General features: G+C 39.3%; 1 protein-coding gene across 21 annotated transcripts in view; it reads right to left on the minus strand.

Annotated features, from left to right (window-relative positions):
• MED12L (mediator complex subunit 12L) overlaps positions 1-21,275 on the minus strand; it is a 333,748-nt gene that overhangs the window by 227,104 nt on the left and 85,369 nt on the right. For 18 of the 21 annotated variants that reach the window (XM_042903238.1, XM_042903224.1, XM_042903223.1 and 15 more), the window contains 5 exons: positions 10,506-10,637; positions 6,657-6,783; positions 4,193-4,407; positions 2,758-2,862; positions 1,465-1,641 (listed from right to left, as the gene is read on the minus strand). In XM_042903238.1, the coding sequence (XP_042759172.1) occupies positions 1,465-1,641; positions 2,758-2,862; positions 4,193-4,407; positions 6,657-6,783; positions 10,506-10,637 (756 nt within the window). The remainder of the gene's footprint in view (positions 1-1,464; positions 1,642-2,757; positions 2,863-4,192; positions 4,408-6,656; positions 6,784-10,505; positions 10,638-21,275) is intronic. The other 3 variants (XM_042903230.1, XM_042903231.1, XM_042903239.1) reach the window with 1 other exon arrangement.

Genomic DNA, 21,275 nt, shown 5'->3' on the forward strand with positions numbered 1-21,275 from the left:
ACTCCCAACTATTTTTAAAGCAGATTCCAGGCACTGTAATAGTTCATCCATAAACTCTTCAGGACACATCTCTAAACTATCAGGCCACCCCTTCTATTGTTCTAAATGAACAGTGAGATTATTCCATTATGTTGAAAATGAGTGATGTATACAGGTAACAGCTAAAAAATGTATTCAGCCAGTGATGTGCAAGAAAGAATTGTGGCAACTTTTGACATAGCTCTGGACAGAAAAATTGTAATAAAAATATATACAGGTGTAGTGATTTTGAAAGTTCCAAAATAACAACAAAAATTAAAAATTAAACTATTTAGGGGTGCCTGGGTGGCTCAGTTGGTTAAGCATCCAACTTTGGCTCAGGTCATGATCTCGAAATTCCTGAGCTCAAGCTTTGCATCAGGCTCTGTGCTGACAATGCAGAGCCTGCTTGGGATTCTCTCTCTCTCTTTCTCTCTGCTACTCCCCCACTTACACATGTGGTGTCTCTCTCTCTCTCTCTCTCTCTCTCTCTCAAAATAAACTTAAAAAAAAAAAATGTTTAGTTTGCAGATCAAAATTCCTCAAAGGTATCCAGAAGATAACAGTATACATTCCTCAAAATTACACTTGTTAAAATAATAATAATTATTATTATTATTAGTGCTCAATGAAAGAATGACTCATTAACATTTCACTTAAAATTCCAGGAGAAAAAACAGTAATTTAAGAATATAAACACATTTAGATTTGGGCCCAATTTTTATGAATATCAAGAAACCGATGTTGTTCCCCTTCAGCAAAATGCATATCACAAGTTCTGAGTCCAACACTAAATTTCCCAAGTATTTCTCATATGCTATCAATTCTTAAATTCAACAGATCAAAACCCAAGTCCATGTCATATACAACCTCTTCTATGAAGCCTTAACCCATTTCTCAATCAGATGTTCTCTCTCCCCTTTAATACTTATTCTCTGAGAGTGGAAGAGACCCAAGAATGTCAAATGGTTTATCTTCCAGAGGGCACATGTGGTTTCACTCAATCACTGCACTCATTTTAGTGTTGATCATTTTATATGTGTCTCCCTCCTATCTTATTCATCTTTCCTATGCCCCCAATTCTCATTCATCTGTATGATACCACAAGTACCTAGCACAATACAACGCACATAAGAGCTACTAATAAATGAAGTTTCAAAAAATAGGAAAACACATTTAGGCATCATTTGCAGTGACTCAAATGCTCTTGATAAAAGGATAGTAACCTAGAAAATTCCATTAAATCTAGCTAGCCAGTAGTATCACATCACAAATTTAAACTACATCCGTATGTATGCTATACAATTGTAATTGTAACAAAAGAAGCAGTAAATGCAAAAACTCACCTCCTTTCATATGTGTTATGGAGACACACAATGGAATAATCAATGGCTAATGATCCCATAATGGAACAATCAGGGTGCCAACTGATGGGCAATGACTTACCAGAGGTATGGGGAAATGTGTTGCATACTGCAGGTGCCGCAGAAGGTCATAATTAGATGGAAAAATCAGCTCCCTGGGTTTTTCTCTCTTAAGCAACTTCTCACCATTAACCGACATTCTTCTGCCCAAGGAAGGGTTGGCATTCTCACAGGATTCTCCAGGCATGGGAGAAAAAATCTAAGTCATGTAAAACAAATGTTGGAGATTGTAAATGAAAGAGAGCAACACAACACAGCGCTACATGCCAGAACTTCACACACACGACATTCATACACTATCTTTTCCTTATTTAAACACTAAGAAAATATATAAATAAATTTTGTTAATTTCCACAAAATTCGTATTCAGACCCAAAGGAGACCATCAACATCATGCCCCATTTTGCAGATAACAAAGTGACAACCACACACACGTAAGAACTGTTCAGAGCTGCACTCTCCAGAGGGCCAGAGTTAACATTGGACTTCAAGGTTAAATGTTTCCTCATAAGGCTAAATCTCCCACAAAAACATACACAAAGAAATAATTAACAACACTAATGAATAACAGTGGGGCGCCTCTGTGGATCAGTTGGTTATGGTTAAGTGTCTGACTCTTGATTTCACCTCAGGTCATGATCCCACAGTTGGTGAGTTCAAGCCCCACATCAGACTTGGCTCAGACAGAGCTGAGCCTGCTTGGGATTCTCTCTCTCTCTCCTTCTCTCTCTGCTCCTCCCTCAGTCTCTCACTTGTGTGCACACACTCTCTCTCTCTCAAAATAAATAAGTTTAAAAAATAAACTAATGAATAATAAAGCTTTTAGTATATACCCCAAACAGTATGATTTTTCATAAAGGACCTCATTTGGATCCATGAGGAAGAAAATACTATAACCATACTGAGATATGGTTGAAGAAGTATAACAAGTCCAGAGCCAGGAAAACTATTATTTAGAAACTGAACACATACATAGCAAGTCAACAAGGACTGTCACGATGAAACTACTATCTTCATGTATTCTTCAGAGACAATGGTCTCAAATGAACAAAAGAGAAAAGACAGTCAACCAGGAGGACAGAGTGTTATAATTCACAAAGGAGGCGATGCAGCCAAAACTAAGAATGAGCTGAAATGAGACAATCACAAGATGAGTAACTGTACACTAGAAAGGAGTATGGAATGAGCACATTTACATCACAAGTACACAGGTCATTCCAGGACATGGGTCAAGGAACAGAAGGATGGAGACAAGCTGGGGTGCAGGCGGGGAGGAGGGGTTAATAGTCAATAAGAATTTGAAGGTTGAACCTACTGGAAACTCCGAACCAAAGTCAGTTTTAAAGTCATTCTTGTCTACTTCATCAAAAATATTAGTAGTTCCTGAGTCAATGCCCATATGCGCCATAATAGTCTGTTCCTGATAATTGCCAGAGAAAGAAAGTTGCACTGTAAATTTTGTAGTTCATTACAAACTAAAGCTAAACTATGACAGTGATTTTTTAACCATCCTATGTCTTTTCTCTCCCTAGATTCTACTTTTCCCCAAAAAGAGAAGGAAGTTTTAAGACATTCACTGTTTTTGCAAAGTCACATTCTTTATCCTCATGATAAAAAAAAAGATTTAACTTCCATGATACTTGAAGGAAAAAGCACACAAACTTCCTAATTAAAAATCAAATTGGCCATAACGTCCCTTCTTTGGGCTATTTCCAGTCACATGCTCACCAACTGTACTTAGAAAAATCTAAGAGTATACCCAAGATACAAGATACCTGGACATCCAAGAATAGAAAAGAAAAAGCAGAAACATAGATGAAGCATCAACAGGTACAGTAACTTTAGTTTTTAGCCTTTAAACTTCTACTGTGGTCAAATTCGGAAACAATGGTGTTTACATTAAGGAAATGATTTTTTTTTTTTAATTCCTGCACCATTTGATCACCAAATCTTAAGAGCACAAACTATGAATTCACACATGCAATTCTAACATCAGGTCTTTACAAGGATAACCACAGTTTTAAAAATACCATAATATTTTCATTATGCTTAAATTCCCACAGAACCAATTTGAGGCTTGATTTTAAGGAACTGTCACAATCTCTCACCATTTTCTACTCTTTCTCATCACCACCTTCATGTTTTCTGCCTTGAAAACTTCTTTAAGTATCTGGAATGATGTCCAAAACACCAGAAACCAGCAGAAAATGATAAAAGTCATACTCACAGTATTATAAAATAATTTGTTGAAAAAAAAAAATTCCGCAACATTTGAGAGATAAAGTTGTTAATTTAAATGAAAATATGTGTTAATGATTAAAACAGAATTTCCCATTTTGTATCGAAGACAGAAACAATGAATGAATTGGGGTTAAAGATGCTCCTTCTAATGGGACCAAAACAAGTCTGATTTTAAGTCACAACATTCAAGGAAACTGGGATTTAGAAACACATAAAATTGGAAGTATTTAATTCCTATCCAGTAAAAAAATGTTACGGACTGTCAAACCTTTTCATTAATAGTTTTAGAGTATCCAAAAGAAACTTCTGGAATATATCAATTATAATCCAATGTTGTTTTTTGTTTTTTTTTTTTTTCTCCACAAGTTTGGGGTAGAGATAAACAAGTTCGGTAATGGGAGAATACAAGTAAAATGTAATCACCCTTCCACCACCAAACAATCCTTGTGAAACTAGTTGCCCAGCTGAGTGTGGTTTTCGGGTTTCAGGCACCACTCCCAGGGGCATACCTCCATTTTCATGTCATGGTCCTTTGGATAGTGCTCATCTACATTTTCTCCTGCTGGCGATCGCGGCCGAGTCGAGGCGCTGACTGACAAGTCTCCCCGAGATATGAGGGTACACATGTACGCATCATGGGAGAAGACATCGTGTCGGATGAACTCACAGAAGAGCAGCACCAAATTCACAAATTCGACTTTTTCACATTCACTGTTTGGATCCGCTATAAAGAAACAAATCAAGAATTCAGTCTCCCTGACCTGGCAGGAAAAAACAAACAAACAAACAAACAAAAAACAAACAAACAAAAAAAACCACCAAACAGGAAGGCTTAACAATATTCCCATACATTTTTTTTTTTTTTTTAACACAGTGAAACATTTATTGGAAAATTTACTATGATACAGAAGCAGTTGTGCAAAACTGGCACGGAGGTTTTGATTGTCCCCCTGTAATTAAAAAACAATATCCGATGTGCTAAGCTCAAGTTCAAATTTAAACATAGTGGTCCTTGGCAAATGAATAACCATTCAATTAATACACAAAATTTCAGGTACACATGGGGTGGGCGGGAGGGAAGCAGAGCTAAACTGCTTTCCTCTGGTTTTACTACTAAAACAGCTCATGACTATTTTTATAGCTTGAGGGTGTCTATATATTCGTGACGTGTGTGCACACTTTTTCAAAAACTTCCCAACGTAACAACTGAAAAGGTACCTGAAAATAATAGTGAGTGGGATCTACTGGAAACAAAAGGGAAGATGGAATAAAAAAGAAGGGCATAAAGATGGAGCTCTGCAGTCTTGCTCAATTCATAGCCAGTCTATTTAACTCACGTGATAATATTGCAGCTGCATTCTACAACTTTGTACCCTCGACAGAGACTAAAAAAGGTTAAGAACAATCCTTCAGCACTCAGTCTGTGGTGCCATCGCACTCACAAACACCAACAAAGACAAACAAAATCTAGGCAACATGAAGCTCGCTCCCTAAAACTGAAGCCTAAGCATTTGCTGCCGTCCACCTCCGAAGTCAATGACAAACAACAACGACAGAAGAGAAGCACAGCTTTCTCTGACAGCAGGAAACCAGATCTAGAACAAGCAAAGGCACAGGAGAAAGGTCTTCCCAAAGAACCAACAGGAGTGAGGACAGGATAAGGGGCACGAAGGGCAAATGTGTATCTTTCTCCCCCAGGATACAAGATAAGTTAGAGAAGCTAACATCCATTCCCGGCGATCTATTTTCTACTCTCTAGGATCTCTTCCGTCCCTGCATTTTTCTGCTTCCTTTTCCATGTTTCACTGTTGCCCCCTACTTCCCAACCACCAGTATCTCTCTGGCTCTTGCTCTCCCTCTAGCCCACAACAGCCACCAACTAACTAAACGAACCTCAGCCCAAAGTATCATTCAACCCAAACCAAGGACTTTCTGAGAGGAATGGAAAGTAGTACTGTTTCTTGTTGTTTTACCTCCTTCTTCACCACAAACCTGTCCTTCCCACCCCTACCACATTTCCATGTGCCATTTTTTTTGTTTCATCACTATCCATCCTAAGACCCTCCCCACTGTACTTTGTCACACAAAAGCCTCAGAATAAGATCAAGCCCTCTTAACATGCATAAACAATTTTTTTAAGTGTGCACTTACTGTATAAACCCACTGGGTTTGTAATTCCCAAACCCTCAACTCCCCATGAACAACAGAATAAAAGATAGAAGAATGGGAGATGATAGGGCACCTAGGTGCCTCAGTTGATGAAATGCCTGACTCTTGATTTTGACTCAGGTCGTGATCTCAAAGTTCGTGAGATGAAGCCTCACATATCAAGCTCTGCACTGAGAGCGTGAAGCCGGCTTAGGATTCTATCTCTCCTGCTCTCTCTGCCCCTCCCCACCTCTCAAAAATAAATAAACTTTAAAAAATAAAAAATAAATTAAAAAAAAAAGGAAGAATGGGAGTTGACAGAACAACCCATATAGTGTAGGCAAGCAGCCAACCATATGTACAAATTATTTCCTTGTATCAAGGACTTGGATATAAAGTACTTTTATTTTCTTATTAGAAACGTAGAAAATCAGATTATTTTGAAAACTAAGCAAAAACAGAAAATTCGTAATCACAATAGTGATTAGATAGTGAAACATCACAAGACCATAGTTCCTCTTGTTTGGTAAGAAAGATCTAGAAAGGGAAAACTAGACCACCAAATATTAATTAGACAATGAGGGGACTCATTTTTAAATTTTTGAAACTCTAGAAATTTTTAAATCTTTGAAGCTCACTTGATTTTAAAACTGCATAGAAGTCTCCATTAAAAACATGCAACAAAATTTTGCACAGTAAGATATACATTATATTCAGCACCAAGAACTTTCGATTATGATGTAAGCTAGGAAAAAAAAGAAGCATTAATTCCCCAAAACTGGTCAATTTCTTGTTTAAGATCTAGAAGCAAAGAACTTTACTTACATAATGAGGGGGCCTGTGTATCTAAAAACCTTAGTAGCACATTCTGGAAAACAGGCAAACTAGATCCAGCAAGAGAGGCTGAAGAAATGGACTCCTTCTCATCCAAGACCTCTGATTCACCACATCTCTAAGATTAAAAATAAACAATCATAGTTAATTTTGGAGGACAATGTAGCCACAATGGATCATGAATTTGTCAGTTTTTTATTAACAGTTAAATTCTCAGAAAAAACATGCAGAATTAATTGAGATTAATTCTCAATTAATTCTCAATTGTACTTTATTTGAGGACTATGCATCACAGGTAAATATAATTTCTGAAAGTGAGGGACAACTAGGGACACCTAGGTGGCTCAGCTGGTTAAGGGTCTGACTTCAGCTCAGGTCATGACCTCATGGTTCCTGGGTTTGAGCCCGCATGGGTCTCTGTGCTGACAGCGCAGAGCCTGGAGCCTGCTTCAGATTCTGTGTCTCCCTCTCTCTATACTCCTTCCCCACTCACACACTGTCTTTCAAAGATAAATAAACATTAAAAAATTTTTAAATGAAAGTGAGGGACAACTAGCCCCAGATCAACTGAAATGATTCCAAAGGACACCCATGAAAAATAGTAGTGATGTAAATTACAAAGTCTGCACCACGTGGTATAAATACCTACTGAATACACAGCATAGTACAATAAGCTACTCGTTATCCCTATGCAAAACTGCTAAAATAATTTGGGGCTGTCATTTTTAAACAGCTCATATAGTTAACTGTATATACCCCCTCTGAGAAACATTTGGGCATGTATACTGAGTTTAATATTTTTGTGTTTGTTTTCACTAGTAGAATGTATTTACGATTGTCTTTGGGGAGTGTTGGGAAGTGTGGTGTCAAATGACAGAGCTAGGAGAACTCCTCTGATACATTTCTTTCACTCATCACATCACCAATTAAGATCTCTTAGAACCCGTGGAATCTCCGTAGTTCAAGAAACCTATCTAAGGAAGCTCCCTAACTTCTGCATCCAAGACAGAACTTACTAGAAGACCAGAAAAGAAACCGTTGAAAGAGAATCAGAACCCTGTTTTCTATTCTTTTCAATATTCCTTCAACCTTCCCACTTTCATTATCTATTCCTTAATATATTATTTCATTAAGATATTACTTCTCTAATCCATCCTCTCTTCACCAAATTCTGAAACTGGTGATGTTCAATAGATACCAATTATCTTTTTTTTTTTTTTAATGTTTATTTTTGAGAAATTGCAAAAGAGACAGAGTGCAAGCAGGGGAGGGGCAGAGAGAGAGGGAGACACAGAATCTGAAGCAGGCTCCACGCTCTGAGCTGTCAGCACAGAGCTCAATTAGGGGCCCAAACTCACAAACCATGAGATCATGACCTGAGCCAAAGTCGGATGTTTAACCAACTGAGCCACCTAGACAACCCTAGCAATCAATTATCTTAAACATCTCTGAAAGAATACATTCTTTAGATGTGGATACATTTACACCTATTAAAATTACAAAGTAATCTGTGGAAGCCTCTTCTGAAAGCAACTGTGTGTGCGTGTGCACACATGTATATGCTCATTCTAGAACACGTTGGAATAAGGGTAAACTAAATTTGACAAATTCAACCTCAGTTACTCAAGTCTGACCATTGCAATTCACTGTAGAAAAGTCCGTCTATTCATAGAAAAAAGCAATGAAACACCTTCCCTAATCTGCACGTTGTAAAATGGGCCATGAGTTTCACACCTCAACACCAGTATATTCAAGCCCCAGCTTGAACAATGTGATTCTTTATATTTAGTGAACAGTGCTTTCTCAGCAAGAGGAGAGAAATGTCCATGGAAATATTCTTCCTATTTCAGCTTCACAGGATATAGCACTATTATCAGTAAGAGAGCGCCAGCTAAGTTCTCATCTGTTCATACAACACCTTTAGAGCATCTGCTGTGCACTGAACACTGTTCTGGGTGCCAAGGACAAGACAGTGAACAGGGTGGGCAAGGTCCTTATGGTCAAGCTTACATTGTAGAAGGTGATAGGCTGGCTTTTAAATAATAAGCCAATGAAACAGAGTGATATGAGAAACAGAGTGAAACAGAGTGATATGAGAAAGCGTGCCTGAGGGTGGGTGACAGGATCTTCCTGAGGAGATGACATGTGTTGAGGCAGGAATGCTAGAAAGAGACACTTCCTGCAAGAGGAAGGGCAGAAAGGAACTGGCCATGTAGAACTCGGGGAGCAGGGTGCCACCCAGGAGGATCAGTGGGACAAAGTCCCCAAAGCAGAAGCTGGTTTGGTGTGCTGGAGCCACAGGACAGCCAAGGTGGCTGCAGCTGTGACCCAGGGGAGAAATGCACAAAATGAGGTGGGAAACGCAGGCCGGGGAGGCCAGTGCAAGGCTCTGTGGACGCGGTAAGGAGCCATCAGAAGTCTGAGTAAGGGAACAACATGATCTGCTTCCAGGCTGCAAAGACTGCTCTGGCTGCTGTGAAGAACAAGGCGGAGGACGAGCCAAGGAGCCCAGAGGAGACGCCGATGCAGCAGGGGCGGGGGGGGGGGGGGGGGGGGGGCGCTCAGACCACATGCATGGCTTCTCCTGGCTGTCCCTCCAGATCTCACTGGCAGATAAGAAGACTCGCTTAAATTTTTTCCCCTTCAGCACAAGCTAATGTTTGTCAAGTTAGCTTTGGTTTTTTTTTCCCCCTTTATAATCTACTTCCGAGGCTTTAATTGCTCTCTCTGGGACCAGAATATAATCTCAAAACTAACACAAATTGGTATCTGTAATCTGAAAATCAGAACTGCCCCAAAGAAATGTTTCCAGATCGACCAAAATATTACATGGCTTTAAAATTCACAAAAGTTGGGACACCTGATGGCTCAGTCAGTTAAGCATCAACTTTGGCTCAGGTTATAATCTCACTATTCGTGAGTTCGAGCCCCGTTATCAGGCTCTGCGCTGACAGCTTGGAGCCTGGAGCCTGCTTCAGATTCTGTCTCTCCCTCTCTCTCTGTCCCTACCCTACTTGCACTCTGTCTCCCTCTCTCTGAAAAATAAAAATAAAAATAAAAATAATTAACAAAAGTTGGTGTATATTATATATATTTGTGTGTGTGTATACATATAAATGTATATATGTGCATGTGTATCTTAACCTCATCAAGGGAGATGTCTTTGCTCTAAATCAGGTGTTAAAGTTTTATTTTAAAAGATACAATTTCAGGGTGGATCAGTCAGTTAAGCATCTGACCCAATTTCAACTCAGGTCATCATCTCACAGTTCGTGGGATCGAGCCCCACATTGGGCTCTGCACTGATAGTGCAGAGCCAGCTTGGGACTCTCTGTCTACCCCACCCACCCCTCCAAATAAATAAACACTAAAATAAATAAATAAAAGATACAATTTTAGGGGCACCTAAGTGGCTCAGTCAGTTGAGCACCTGACTTGATTTCAGCTCAGGTCATGATCCCAGGGTCATGGGATTGAGCTCTGCATCGGGCTCCACACTGATTCTCACTCTCTCTCTTCCCCTCAGCTCCTCTCCTCTGCTCACTCACTCATTAAAATTTATATTTAAAAAAAAAAAAAAGGCAAAAAAAAAAAAAAAAAAGATACAGTTTTAAACTAGTCCAGAATACAAATTATTGGTTTCATCAACTTAGAGGGATCTTGTATGTAGTCTTTAGGTGAAAGTACAAACATTCTCCCTTTTTCCTTGAAGAGGGAAAAAAAACTTTAAAAAAGCATAAGGAGTATTAAAAAAAACAAAACAAAACAAAAAAAGAATCCTCCCCAGAACAGTTATTTTTAAATGATGGCATCTGACAACAGAAAGAAAAGTGAACCTACCTCTGCTTCGATTTCCGCCTGCCTCTTCTCCAAGAGTTTTGCCACAGCCATGGCCCTGTGCTTGCCTGACCGTTTGCAGCTCACCGCCCATTCACACAGCAAGGTCACCACAGCTTCATCATTGGGGGCGACCTACAACCAAGAGAAGAGGGCAGCAGCCATGTGACATGCAGCATTCACCCAAGGACGGGATGCAAGCCCTGGCACGTTTAAAGCTTTAAAGCTTTCTCGTATTTTAGTACAGTCATTTTAGAAAGCGTTCCTAAATCGTTTTCAGTTCAAGTATAAAGAGTAACACTTCAGTGACAAGGAAGGAAACCAGTTACTGGAACAGTCGAATCTGGGATGACTTCAAGAGAATTCGTGTCTCCTTGTATATGCCTTCATTGACACAGGACCGTAACCTAGCTCCACTGATCCTCCAGAACATCAAAGCCAGGAGGAAAGGAAACAGACCACTGAAAGTCAAGAGCAGAGGTTACCAATGCCAAGCACCCCCTCCACCGTTTACCCTCTCCCACTTTCACACTCACAGCCTCCCTCAGTACCTAATCCTAACATGCCAGTTTATCACACCACCCACTCCAACAAGGCTGGAATGCTAACCAAAGACTCACTGCATTAGAAAAGATAAACATGAAAAATGACACCCATGCATCAAAAAGGAACAAAAATTAATGCAGACACGGCTAATGGGGGATAGTATATCCTGGGTCTACGTAAGGCTCAGCACCGCCACAGGAACTACGCGCTGTTGTTACCAAGGCCTAGAAATGGGTACCACAGACTGAGGATCACAGGGACTTATGTTACATGAATTAGGGACAGGCAGGAGGAGGCAAGCTGGGAAGATGAACCATCCTTTTGTGCAACCTTTCAGAGGATCCAAGCCAACCAATGGAATATCAATTTCAAGTGTCTAATATTTGTGCAATTCTACAAACACTATGCCAGAAGAGTTAAATAATTGCAGTATTGGCATCATGTGTTACGTGAGAAGTTCTTAACTTTAGAATCCATAAGCTCGGGGCGCCTGGGTGGCTCAGTCGGTTGGGCGACCGACTTCGGCTCAGGTCATGATTTCGCAGTCCTGAGTTCGAGCTCTGCATCGGGCTCTGTGCTGACAGCTCAGAGTCTGGAGCCTGTTTCAGATTCTGTGTCTCCCTCTCTCTCTGACCCTCCCCTGTTCATGCTCTGTCTCTCTCTGTCTCAAAAATAAATAAATGTAAAAAAAAAAAAAAAAATTTTTTTTTAAAAGAATCCATAAGCTCAATTAAGATTCGAATAGCTATAAACACACTCCCAGGAAAAATATGCATACATACACTCACATAAACCTAGCACAATTTTTCAGAAAGTCATGGACTCTGAGAAGAAACGCAAGAATCCCAGGATAAGAATCCCTAGTCAGATGGTAGATATTACCCCACAATTCACATCATGAAGATCAGTTTATTACAAGATTCTTAGTCATCTACCCTAACTTTGGCTAAACCCATGTTGACTCATACCAAAGAAATATTATCTAGGACAGATCTCAAAAGCATCTCTCAGTCTCTTCATTTAACACAAGAGAAATAATTCGATTAAAATATATCAAGATTGAACATAACATTTAAAAAAGAAAGCAAACTAGAGGGAATGTCTGCCTGGATTCAGTCTAGTCCAGAGAAAAGTAAAAATATCAAAATAAATTCAGTGAAGCACCACATGCTTACATTTCAATTATTGAGAAAAGAGGTTACCAAAAAATAACTCCCATCAGTTTTTAATAAATCAATCTAGTCAGTAATGTGCATCATACCCACATTTATAAAGTTTTAAAATTTTCTTCTGCATCATTAAAATAAGATGAAAATATGCTACAAAAGAATAAATGACTCACCTAAGTAGCAGGCTCTGCTTGACCTAGAGATGCACAGGATTGTACACATAAAGGAAAACACTTTTTAAAAAAAAATTTTTTTTTAATGTTTATTTTTGAGAGAGACAGAGACAGAATGCGAGTGGGTTACGGGCACAGAGAGAGGGAGACACAGAATCTGAAGCAGGCTCCAGGCTCGGAGCTGTCGGCACAGAGCCCGACGCGGGGCTTGAACTCACAAGCTGTGAGATCATGACCTAAGCCAAAGTCGGAGGCTTAACCAACTGAGCCACCCAGGCGCCCCAGGAAAACACTTCTTTTTAACACATTCACATATGACCGCTGGTTTGGGGTAATGTGCTAAAAAATAAGCCCCAGGAAGGAGTTAATTCACTTGCAAAAGCACTTATTAAGTACCCACGGTAAGCAGTGAGGAAACAAAAATTTTTAAAGATCTGGCTCCTGTTCTCAAAAAGTTCACCTTCTAGAAAAAAAAAAAAAAAGCAGAAAAGACAGCTGTATCAAAGCTACAAAACCTGAGACCTGGCTGCCTCAGTCAGAAGAGCTGTGACTCTTAACCTCGAGGTTGTGAGTTCAAGCCCCACAATGGATGTGGAGGTTAGGTAAATAAATAAGTAGGTAAATAAACATTTTTTTAAAAAAATGTTTTGACAACACAAAGGAGGAAGTAATTAGGTCCGGCTGTCTGCACCTTCCATTATCTCATAGGCAATGAGCATCCGTCAGTCTCACCTTACAGACATCTGAGATCCTAAGTTGGAGACAGAAGGGCCTTCAGTCTGCCTGCCAGAGCTGTGGTCTCAACTTGTAATTTTTAGGAATTAAGTGAATAGTGTGCTAAGAAAATCCAAGGATTTAGGTTTTTGAAATATAAAATTTTATTACAGAAACTTTCTTGTACTCCCATCAATTACACCTATAATCTATTTTCAACCAGTAAGTATTTTCCGATACTGGCCAGATTCAATGAGTGCCAAGTCCACTCCTTTTGGAATGTCCAATAGACTGCCAAATAATGCCAGTCTTTCCAGGAAGTTCTGGGCCTATTTAAAAAAAAAACAGTAGGATGTTACAAAAGATGTTTTACTACCAACTTCTCAGAAGATCATCCTGGAAAATCAGGTCACATTATACCAATTTGAAAGCACACTGTCCCTGCTATATGAATAATTATATACTTATGTATTTGGGGCATACTATACTTCATTAGTTCTTCATTATTAAGAAATTATTAGTTATAAGATACATTCTGATAATTTTATCATTTTTCAAGATAATTTCCCACTCAAAACTCTCCCTCCACCCCCTTACTAATTATTATGAAGTTTTGGTTCTCATTTTAAGTGGTTTTTAACAAGAGGCCTTTTTTAGATTCCACTATCAAAAAAAAAAAAAAAAAAAAAAAAAAAGGGAGGATATTCTGCCTATTTAACCACCAGTTCCTGGGTATATCCCATTAGACACACTCAACGTGCATACAAAGAAACATCTATGGCTCATGTTCCTGACACGCAGATCCTCGCACCCTGCCCCTAACTGCTCTGCATCAATCAACTTTTAGAAAATTAGAAAATCGTTCCCATTTGTCTGCCAGATGCTATCTTACAAATTAATTCAAATAACTGTCAATAGGACATCATGATTTTAAATATGTAAATTGAAACACATTCTCACCCTACCAACAAATCTCTAAAAATATTAAGCTCCATTTGTTTCAAATAATAATTGTTTGCTAAGTGCAATTTAATAAATATTACTTTAACACACAATAACTCAAAGGCAAAAACTTGGGGAAATTTAGGAGTTCAAGATATGAACTACAGTCCCTGCCTTCAACGAAATGGCAATTAAGTGGGACAGACATAAATGAATACAAATAATCTGGATGCACGAAAAAGGAAAATTATCTCAGAAAGTCAACATTTAACAGGAGCAGAGGCAGAAGACTGAGGGGAATTATTAAATACTTCCTTTTAGAAAGTGGCTTTCGGGAAGAATCTTGCATAAGGAGTTAAATTTCAAAACAGAGATTAACAAAAGGAGAAACAAATATGTGGGAGATAGAATAAGGTCCCCCACCCCCAAAGATATCCATATCCCAAAGCCAGGACATGTGAGTACGTTATCCTAAAGGACCAAAGGGACTCTGTGGCTCCAGGAGTCGAGAGGAGGAATTACCCCAGATTATTGTGTGGAACCAATGTAATCACAGAAGTGCTTTCCAGGGAAAGAGAGGCTGGGTAACAGGAGGACACAGATTCTCCCCTAGAGCCTCCCTAGGAATGCAGCCTGAAGGACAGGCTGATTAGGGCCCAGTACGATCATTACCTCCACAACTCAAGAGAATAAATTTGGGTTGTTTTCAGCCACTAAATTTCTGATAACACACTACAGCAGCAAATAGGAAATTACTTCAAAACAGTTTTAAACAAGCACATAAAAAGTGGCAAACACAGGTGTAGTTCAAGGATTTAGAGCAGAGGACTACTGGTTAGTTAGCAAATATAGGAAGGCTACATACAGTTAAAAATCTAGGAGGGGCGCCTGGGTGGCTTAGTCGGTTAAGAGTCTCACTTCAGCCCAGGTCATGGTCTCGCGGCTCGTGAGTTGGAGCCCCACGTCAGGCCCTGCCTGTGCTGACAGCTCAGAGCCTGGAGCCTGCTTGGGATTCTGTGTCTCCCTCTCTCTCTCTGCCCCTCCCACGCTCACGCTCTGTCTCTCTCTCAAAAATAAACGTTAAAAAACAAAAATTTTTTTTTCATCTGGGAAAAAAGCCACACTGAAAAAGAGTACCATGAGACAGGCAGCAGTCTCATTCATTCATTTACTTACTCATCAATAAATATGTCCTGAATACCTACCACTGCTAGCCCCTTTTCTAGGCACTAGATATAGTCTCACATGCTACTTTTTAGGAATAAAACTTGGCAATTCCCTTAGAAGGTAATTCCTACTGTCTCACAACAGTCTTAAAAATGTTCAGATCATTTGCTCCAATTATTCTGAGACTATAACCCAAGGAAATGATCTTCAAGTACAAACATATGAGGGCCTAGTTATCAGTGAAGCATGATACCACAACAATCCCCCATTCTAGCCCCAGCAACCAACAGATCCCCTCTGAAATGTGGAGACACATAACGGATCAAATCAGAGCAAACAGGGTAAGCTTACAGGAAAGAAAGGTCCACAGGGAGGGTTCAGAGCCAAGACAGTTTGTCTTTAGCAAAGAAACTATGGGAATTTTTACAGTGGTTGCTTGGTTTGTATTTCTGTTTTTCTGCAAAGTGATATTTTGATATCTAATTAAAGATGTATAAATATGGAAGGCAGACTGGAGAGGCCTGCTCCTGAACCAAGGAAGGGGAAGTCAAAGATGCATGATTACTGGTAAGGCTCGAATCCCCTCCAACAGCATTGTCCCCTCTCAGAGAAGGTCATCTCCCCTCCAGCCCACCCTTCTTCCAGGAGAAGCACCCCTACTTCTTCTAGGGTGACTGCTCCTCCTCCTGCCCCAGAAGATTCAAGGAGGGGCACCCCATCCTCTCAGTTTTATTGCACATTCTGGATTGGGGTCTTCAATAGGCCATGAAAATTTCAGGCAATTTTTTGGTCACAAGGGGGAAAAAAAAAAATCACTCCATCAGGTACTCATCAGGTACACCACTCTGTGCTCAATCTTTTATAAAGCATTCTGGATACTAAGAGACTAGCCCTGACCAGATGAAACTCTGTCTATTCTGACCAAAAATCTATTTTTCAGAATAAGTTTTCTGTAGTACACATTGATTATTCTAGTCGTTACTAAAGTCTTAGCACTTATAACTGACCAAAGCAGACACAACAAAAATCGAAAATTGAAAGTTCTTGACCTTAAATATAAATCTTTTCAGACACTTCTAAATGAAAATTTAAAACATAAAATAACTCTGAAGATCACAAAGATATCTTGGAAAATTTACAGGTGATAATGTAGATAATTAACATTTATTGAGTGCTTACTCAACTTACAGTCAGGCAGTGCAGTGTGTTTCGGGAATTATTTCCTTTAATCTTTCCTACCTATTAGCTAGTTATTATTTTTATCACCATTTTACAAATCAGGAACCCAAGGCAAAGAGATGTTAAATAGCTTGTGCAAGATCACTCAGCTAATTAATAAAACTCTTGCCACAACGTAAATCTTGGAAAATGAACTAAGTTAAGTGCAGCAACACAGTGTGTCAAAGGAACTCGGGAAGTCACCTTGACCTTGCTCCAACAGTATACAATGGCCTTCTGTGTGAGCTCCAAGCTTCTCTGGGCTCTTCTTCCTCCACTCCTGATGCTTAGAAAATCATAATATTCTGCTCTCTTGTGCTATAATATCACTTCCATGTAACATGCATCTTTCACAACATGGCTTCATGGTTATTAGATCTCCAGCTACTGGTTTCAAATATCCATTAGGAAAAGGAGACAGACCTCTGAGAGGTACTACAGGAAAGTCCTTTACCACCTCGAACACCATAAAGGAGAGCTAGAGTCTTCAGGGGCAGTAACAGACAGCTTTTCATAATGGTACTTGGTAATAGAGAATAAGACTTTAACAGTCCATAGCACGCACCCCCCAGGCGACAACCACACAGAGACAAACAGGACACAGAAGAATGAGTGAGTGAGAGAAAGAGAGAGAGAAAGTGAGCCACAGCACATAAAGTTAAGGCCAGAAAAAAAAGCACCAAACCAGGGCATCAAGAATCTGAATTCTAGCCATGGCATAAATTAAAACATGTTAATCATGGCCAGAATAATACTAACAGTTGTAAATTTCCAGCCACAGGTAGTAGCAGAAGTAATAATTGAAAATATTTACTGAGCGGGCAGTGGGTGTTTCACACACGTCATCTCTAATCTCAACAACAAACTCTGAAGTAGGTGGCGCTACTCCCATCTGACAGATAAGAAAACTGGGGTGAAGACGGCCAACACAGATCTAAAATGGCAGAGCTAGGAAGCCTAATTCCAAAGTCCATTCTTTCTGCCATTCCTGTCATCACTGAATCAAGATCCTCGTGAGGACAAGCAGCACCGCGGTTACCTGGGAATCTCTCAGGTGGCGCGCGCTCTCGCTCGCTCTCTCTCTCTCTCTCTCTCTCTCTCTCACACACACACACACACACACACACACACACACACGAAGCCTGGTGCCCAGCTCCACTCCAACCAGCCACTGCCACCCACTGTTCCAGCCAGACTTCTACCTCTCTAGAGATAAGCCAGACTTGTCATTGAACGGACATGCAGAAAATGAAATCACAGGAATGAATTACCAAAGACTTTGTTCCTCCTCTAATACTTGCTAGACCAGATGCTCTTGTAAGTCAAAGATTTGTCTTTTGCATGGTTTTGTTTTCAGCATCTACCACAGTGTCTGGCACATAGTAGATTCAACAGTTATTTGTCATCATAGAGGAAAAGCAACTCTGTATAACATGAAACCCAATGCAAAAACAAGGTTAAGATGAGGGCAGACAATGGTGGGAGGAGTTTATTTTGTTCCCCTCCCCCAACCTACACACGTACTTACTTACTATGGTAAAAGTATCTGACAATCTACCAGCTGGTTAAGTGTGAAGTATCAGAAGTATTTTCATTCCTAAATTAATGAGTCAAGGATGCTGGTCCCAACATTATTATTTAGCATCATTCTGAAAGATTTAGCCAATGGGAAGAAGGAATAAACATTTGAAAGGATATGGCAACATTACTAGAGTTTGCATAGAATGATTATCTCCCCCTACGAACCCAGTGAACTAGAAAACTTTATTAGATTAAAAGACTGAGTATCATGACTAGAACAAAAACAAGCAAAAAGCAACAGACAATATTAAGCCGTGAGGGAAGAAAATCCTGCAGAATAGTTTGCAGAACGTAATCCATTTATGTCCTCTGACCTTTTAGTAAGCATTCATGTATATGTACACAAATGCCCAGGAAAATATCCAAAGGATATGTTCCAAAATGAACAGTGGCTACTGCTCATATATATATAACGACTGCTTTCTATACAGTATGCCCTGTTCTAATGCTTTCACTACCGTGCCATGACTGAGCAAACTAAGGCCTGAAGGTTACATAACTTGTTAAACGTCTCCAAGTTACTAGGTCATAGACCTAAGAGTCAAACTCAAGCTATCTGCTCCACAGATGGAGCTCTTGCGCCAATATACTCTGGTTCTGAGCAGAAGAATGGGACAAGGGTCTAAACTGTGGCTAAAGGGCACTTGATGATATCTTGAATGCATCACATCCTATGTGTACAAAACTCACAAGACACCTGAAATTAATAACAGTGTATCATACTGCACTATATTGTAATACCATACTTCAAAACATAAAAATATTTCTTTAAAAAAATGAAAAGCAAATCACAAGAATGATTTCTATAATGAGGATAAATAGGACAATGCATGGACACAAAATTCAAAACCAGTAATGTCTTCAAATAATAGCATTGTTCATCTAGCCTCATGAACTTTGGACACACCCACAGTGGTAAAATACTGAAATCATTATAAACTCTGTTGCAAATAATCTTCATTAGTGGTGCTATCTACATCTATAATAAAGATATCCGAAATGTGAAGAAGGCCCTCATCATCAGGGAGATTGGTAATATTTTTCCTTTCTGGAAAAGATAAACTTGATAGATTAAGCCTAATTCAATTTTTATTCGGTCACTCAATAACCTATTGGTTTATAGAAACTAACCACAGGTCTTCTCTAACAGACAAACAAGGGAAAATAACTGACAACTACATCTGAGAGCCAGGCTTCCTCTAGAAATTAGAAGATCCTTGAGATTGTCTGCTATTTTAAGAAATTTCTTAATATACTACCTTCATTATATAACAATACCACAAAAGGGAATGGGAAAAACCAATGACTCATTACTATAAGCAACAGCAAACTAAAAGAACTTGAGATCATATACCGAATGAAGCTTTTCAACAGCTTTCTGAGACTAAAAGGACATGTTTATAAATGTGATTAATCACTCTTAGTCAACATTAAACAAAATGGCCATATCTAGATTAAAAAGTCATATTATGGCACCAATAAACAACAAGGGATAATACACAGAGTAGTGATATTGCATATGGCTTGCAACCTGAGGCACATTAAGAAGATCTGGAAGAATTTCAAGAGTTGCATTAAGTTAAAAAGTGGTCTAAACTGCTAACAGAACATAAGCCTGTTGTATATGATCACTCAGAATCACCATAAAAAGCACTAAGACCAGGACTATTAACCACAAACCCAGAAGACTTAAATATAAATAGTATTCACTTGTGAAAAATCTTCATAAATACGAATATGAATGATTCCCTATGTACATTTCCAAAAGATATTTGAGATGGCTGGTTTTTGATGAGGAAAAAAGGCAGGTTCTCCTAGGCTCTCATCCTTAGAATCAAAGTTGATAGTCATTAGGTTTTAAGACATCTAAGAAACAAAACATATACTATGACAGCAAAAAGGACTTTTTTTCTTTTTTTAAGCAGCAGTTAAAAATAACACAGCTCTGAGCTCTGAGAAGGTAGTAGATAAGAAAACAAAATTAAAACAATTCCTCTGAGTATATAAATCAGCTGTCATTAATCTGCACTGTGCCAAGAAATGAATTTGCTATTCTTCAGTTAAATCAACATTTAAATACAAACGGAAAAAAAATAGAGTTTTGAGAACTATGAAATTGCATGATAACAGAAGTCACACAGGAGGTGAATTATAAAGTAAATCCCTCCAAAAGTCTTTGAAAAGTGTCAGGTCTCTCATAGTGAATTAATATGCAAAAGTCATGACTGTAGAGGGCAGTAAGCTTTATGGCTTGCCTCTTACGAAAAAGGAAAGGAACCTACAGATGAGAAGAAGAACAATAAATTTCTAAAACGTGGTACTAGGTTCAACCCACTTGACAACCAAAGTGATCCAGCCATGAACGTAACAACTGACATTTACTAGGTGGTACCCTATGGGACCAAATGGACTGGATTCTAGTAGTAAGGCCATTGTGCAGTGAGAATGACACTGAGGGAACAAGGAACTAGCCTGAGACCACCCAGCTACTCAACAGCAAAGCCAGGACTCAAATCCAAGTCTGAATCAACCTCAAGGTTGTATGGTATACTCTAAGGGTCAGCTTTCTCAACTTGAAGATTGGCATTTTCTAACATAAATATTGTTTACTCTGTTGAAACTGTCACACTTTTATTTATTTATTTTTTTTTTTAAAGTTTATTTATTTTTGAGATGGAGAGAGACAGAGCATGAACAGGGGAGGGGCAGAGAGAGAGGGAGACACAGAATCTGAAACAGGCTCCAGGCTCTGAGCTGTCAGCACAGAGCCCGATGCGGGGCTCAAACCCACGGAGTGTGAGATCATGACCTGAGCTGAAGTCAGACGCTTAACCGACCAAGCCACCCAGGCGCCCCGAAACTGTCACACTTTTAAAAACCAAAGATTATTCCTGCAAACAAATACGCCAATATTAATATGAAAACTCTTTGTGGCAATTACAAAGGTGGTTTTTTCCCTCCTTCTTCCAAAATTTCATCTGACACTTGTTTATTCAACTAGAATTACCTGAATTAAATGAGTTTTTAAAGTGGTACAAGAGGCGCCTGGGTGGCGCAGTCGGTTAAGCGTCCGACTTCAGCCAGGTCACGATCTCGCGGTCCGTGAGTTCGAGCCCCGCGTCAGGCTCTGGGCTGATGGCTCGGAGCCTGGAGCCTGTTTCCGATTCTGTGTCTCCCTCTCTCTCTGCCCCTCCCCCGTTCATGCTCTGTCTCTCTCTGTCCCAAAAATAAATAAAAAACGTTGAAAAAAATAAACATTTAAA

The sequence above is a fragment of the Panthera leo genome, chromosome C2, assembly GCF_018350215.1.
Source record: "Panthera leo isolate Ple1 chromosome C2, P.leo_Ple1_pat1.1, whole genome shotgun sequence".
In the NCBI taxonomy this organism is placed as follows: Eukaryota; Metazoa; Chordata; class Mammalia; order Carnivora; family Felidae; genus Panthera; species Panthera leo.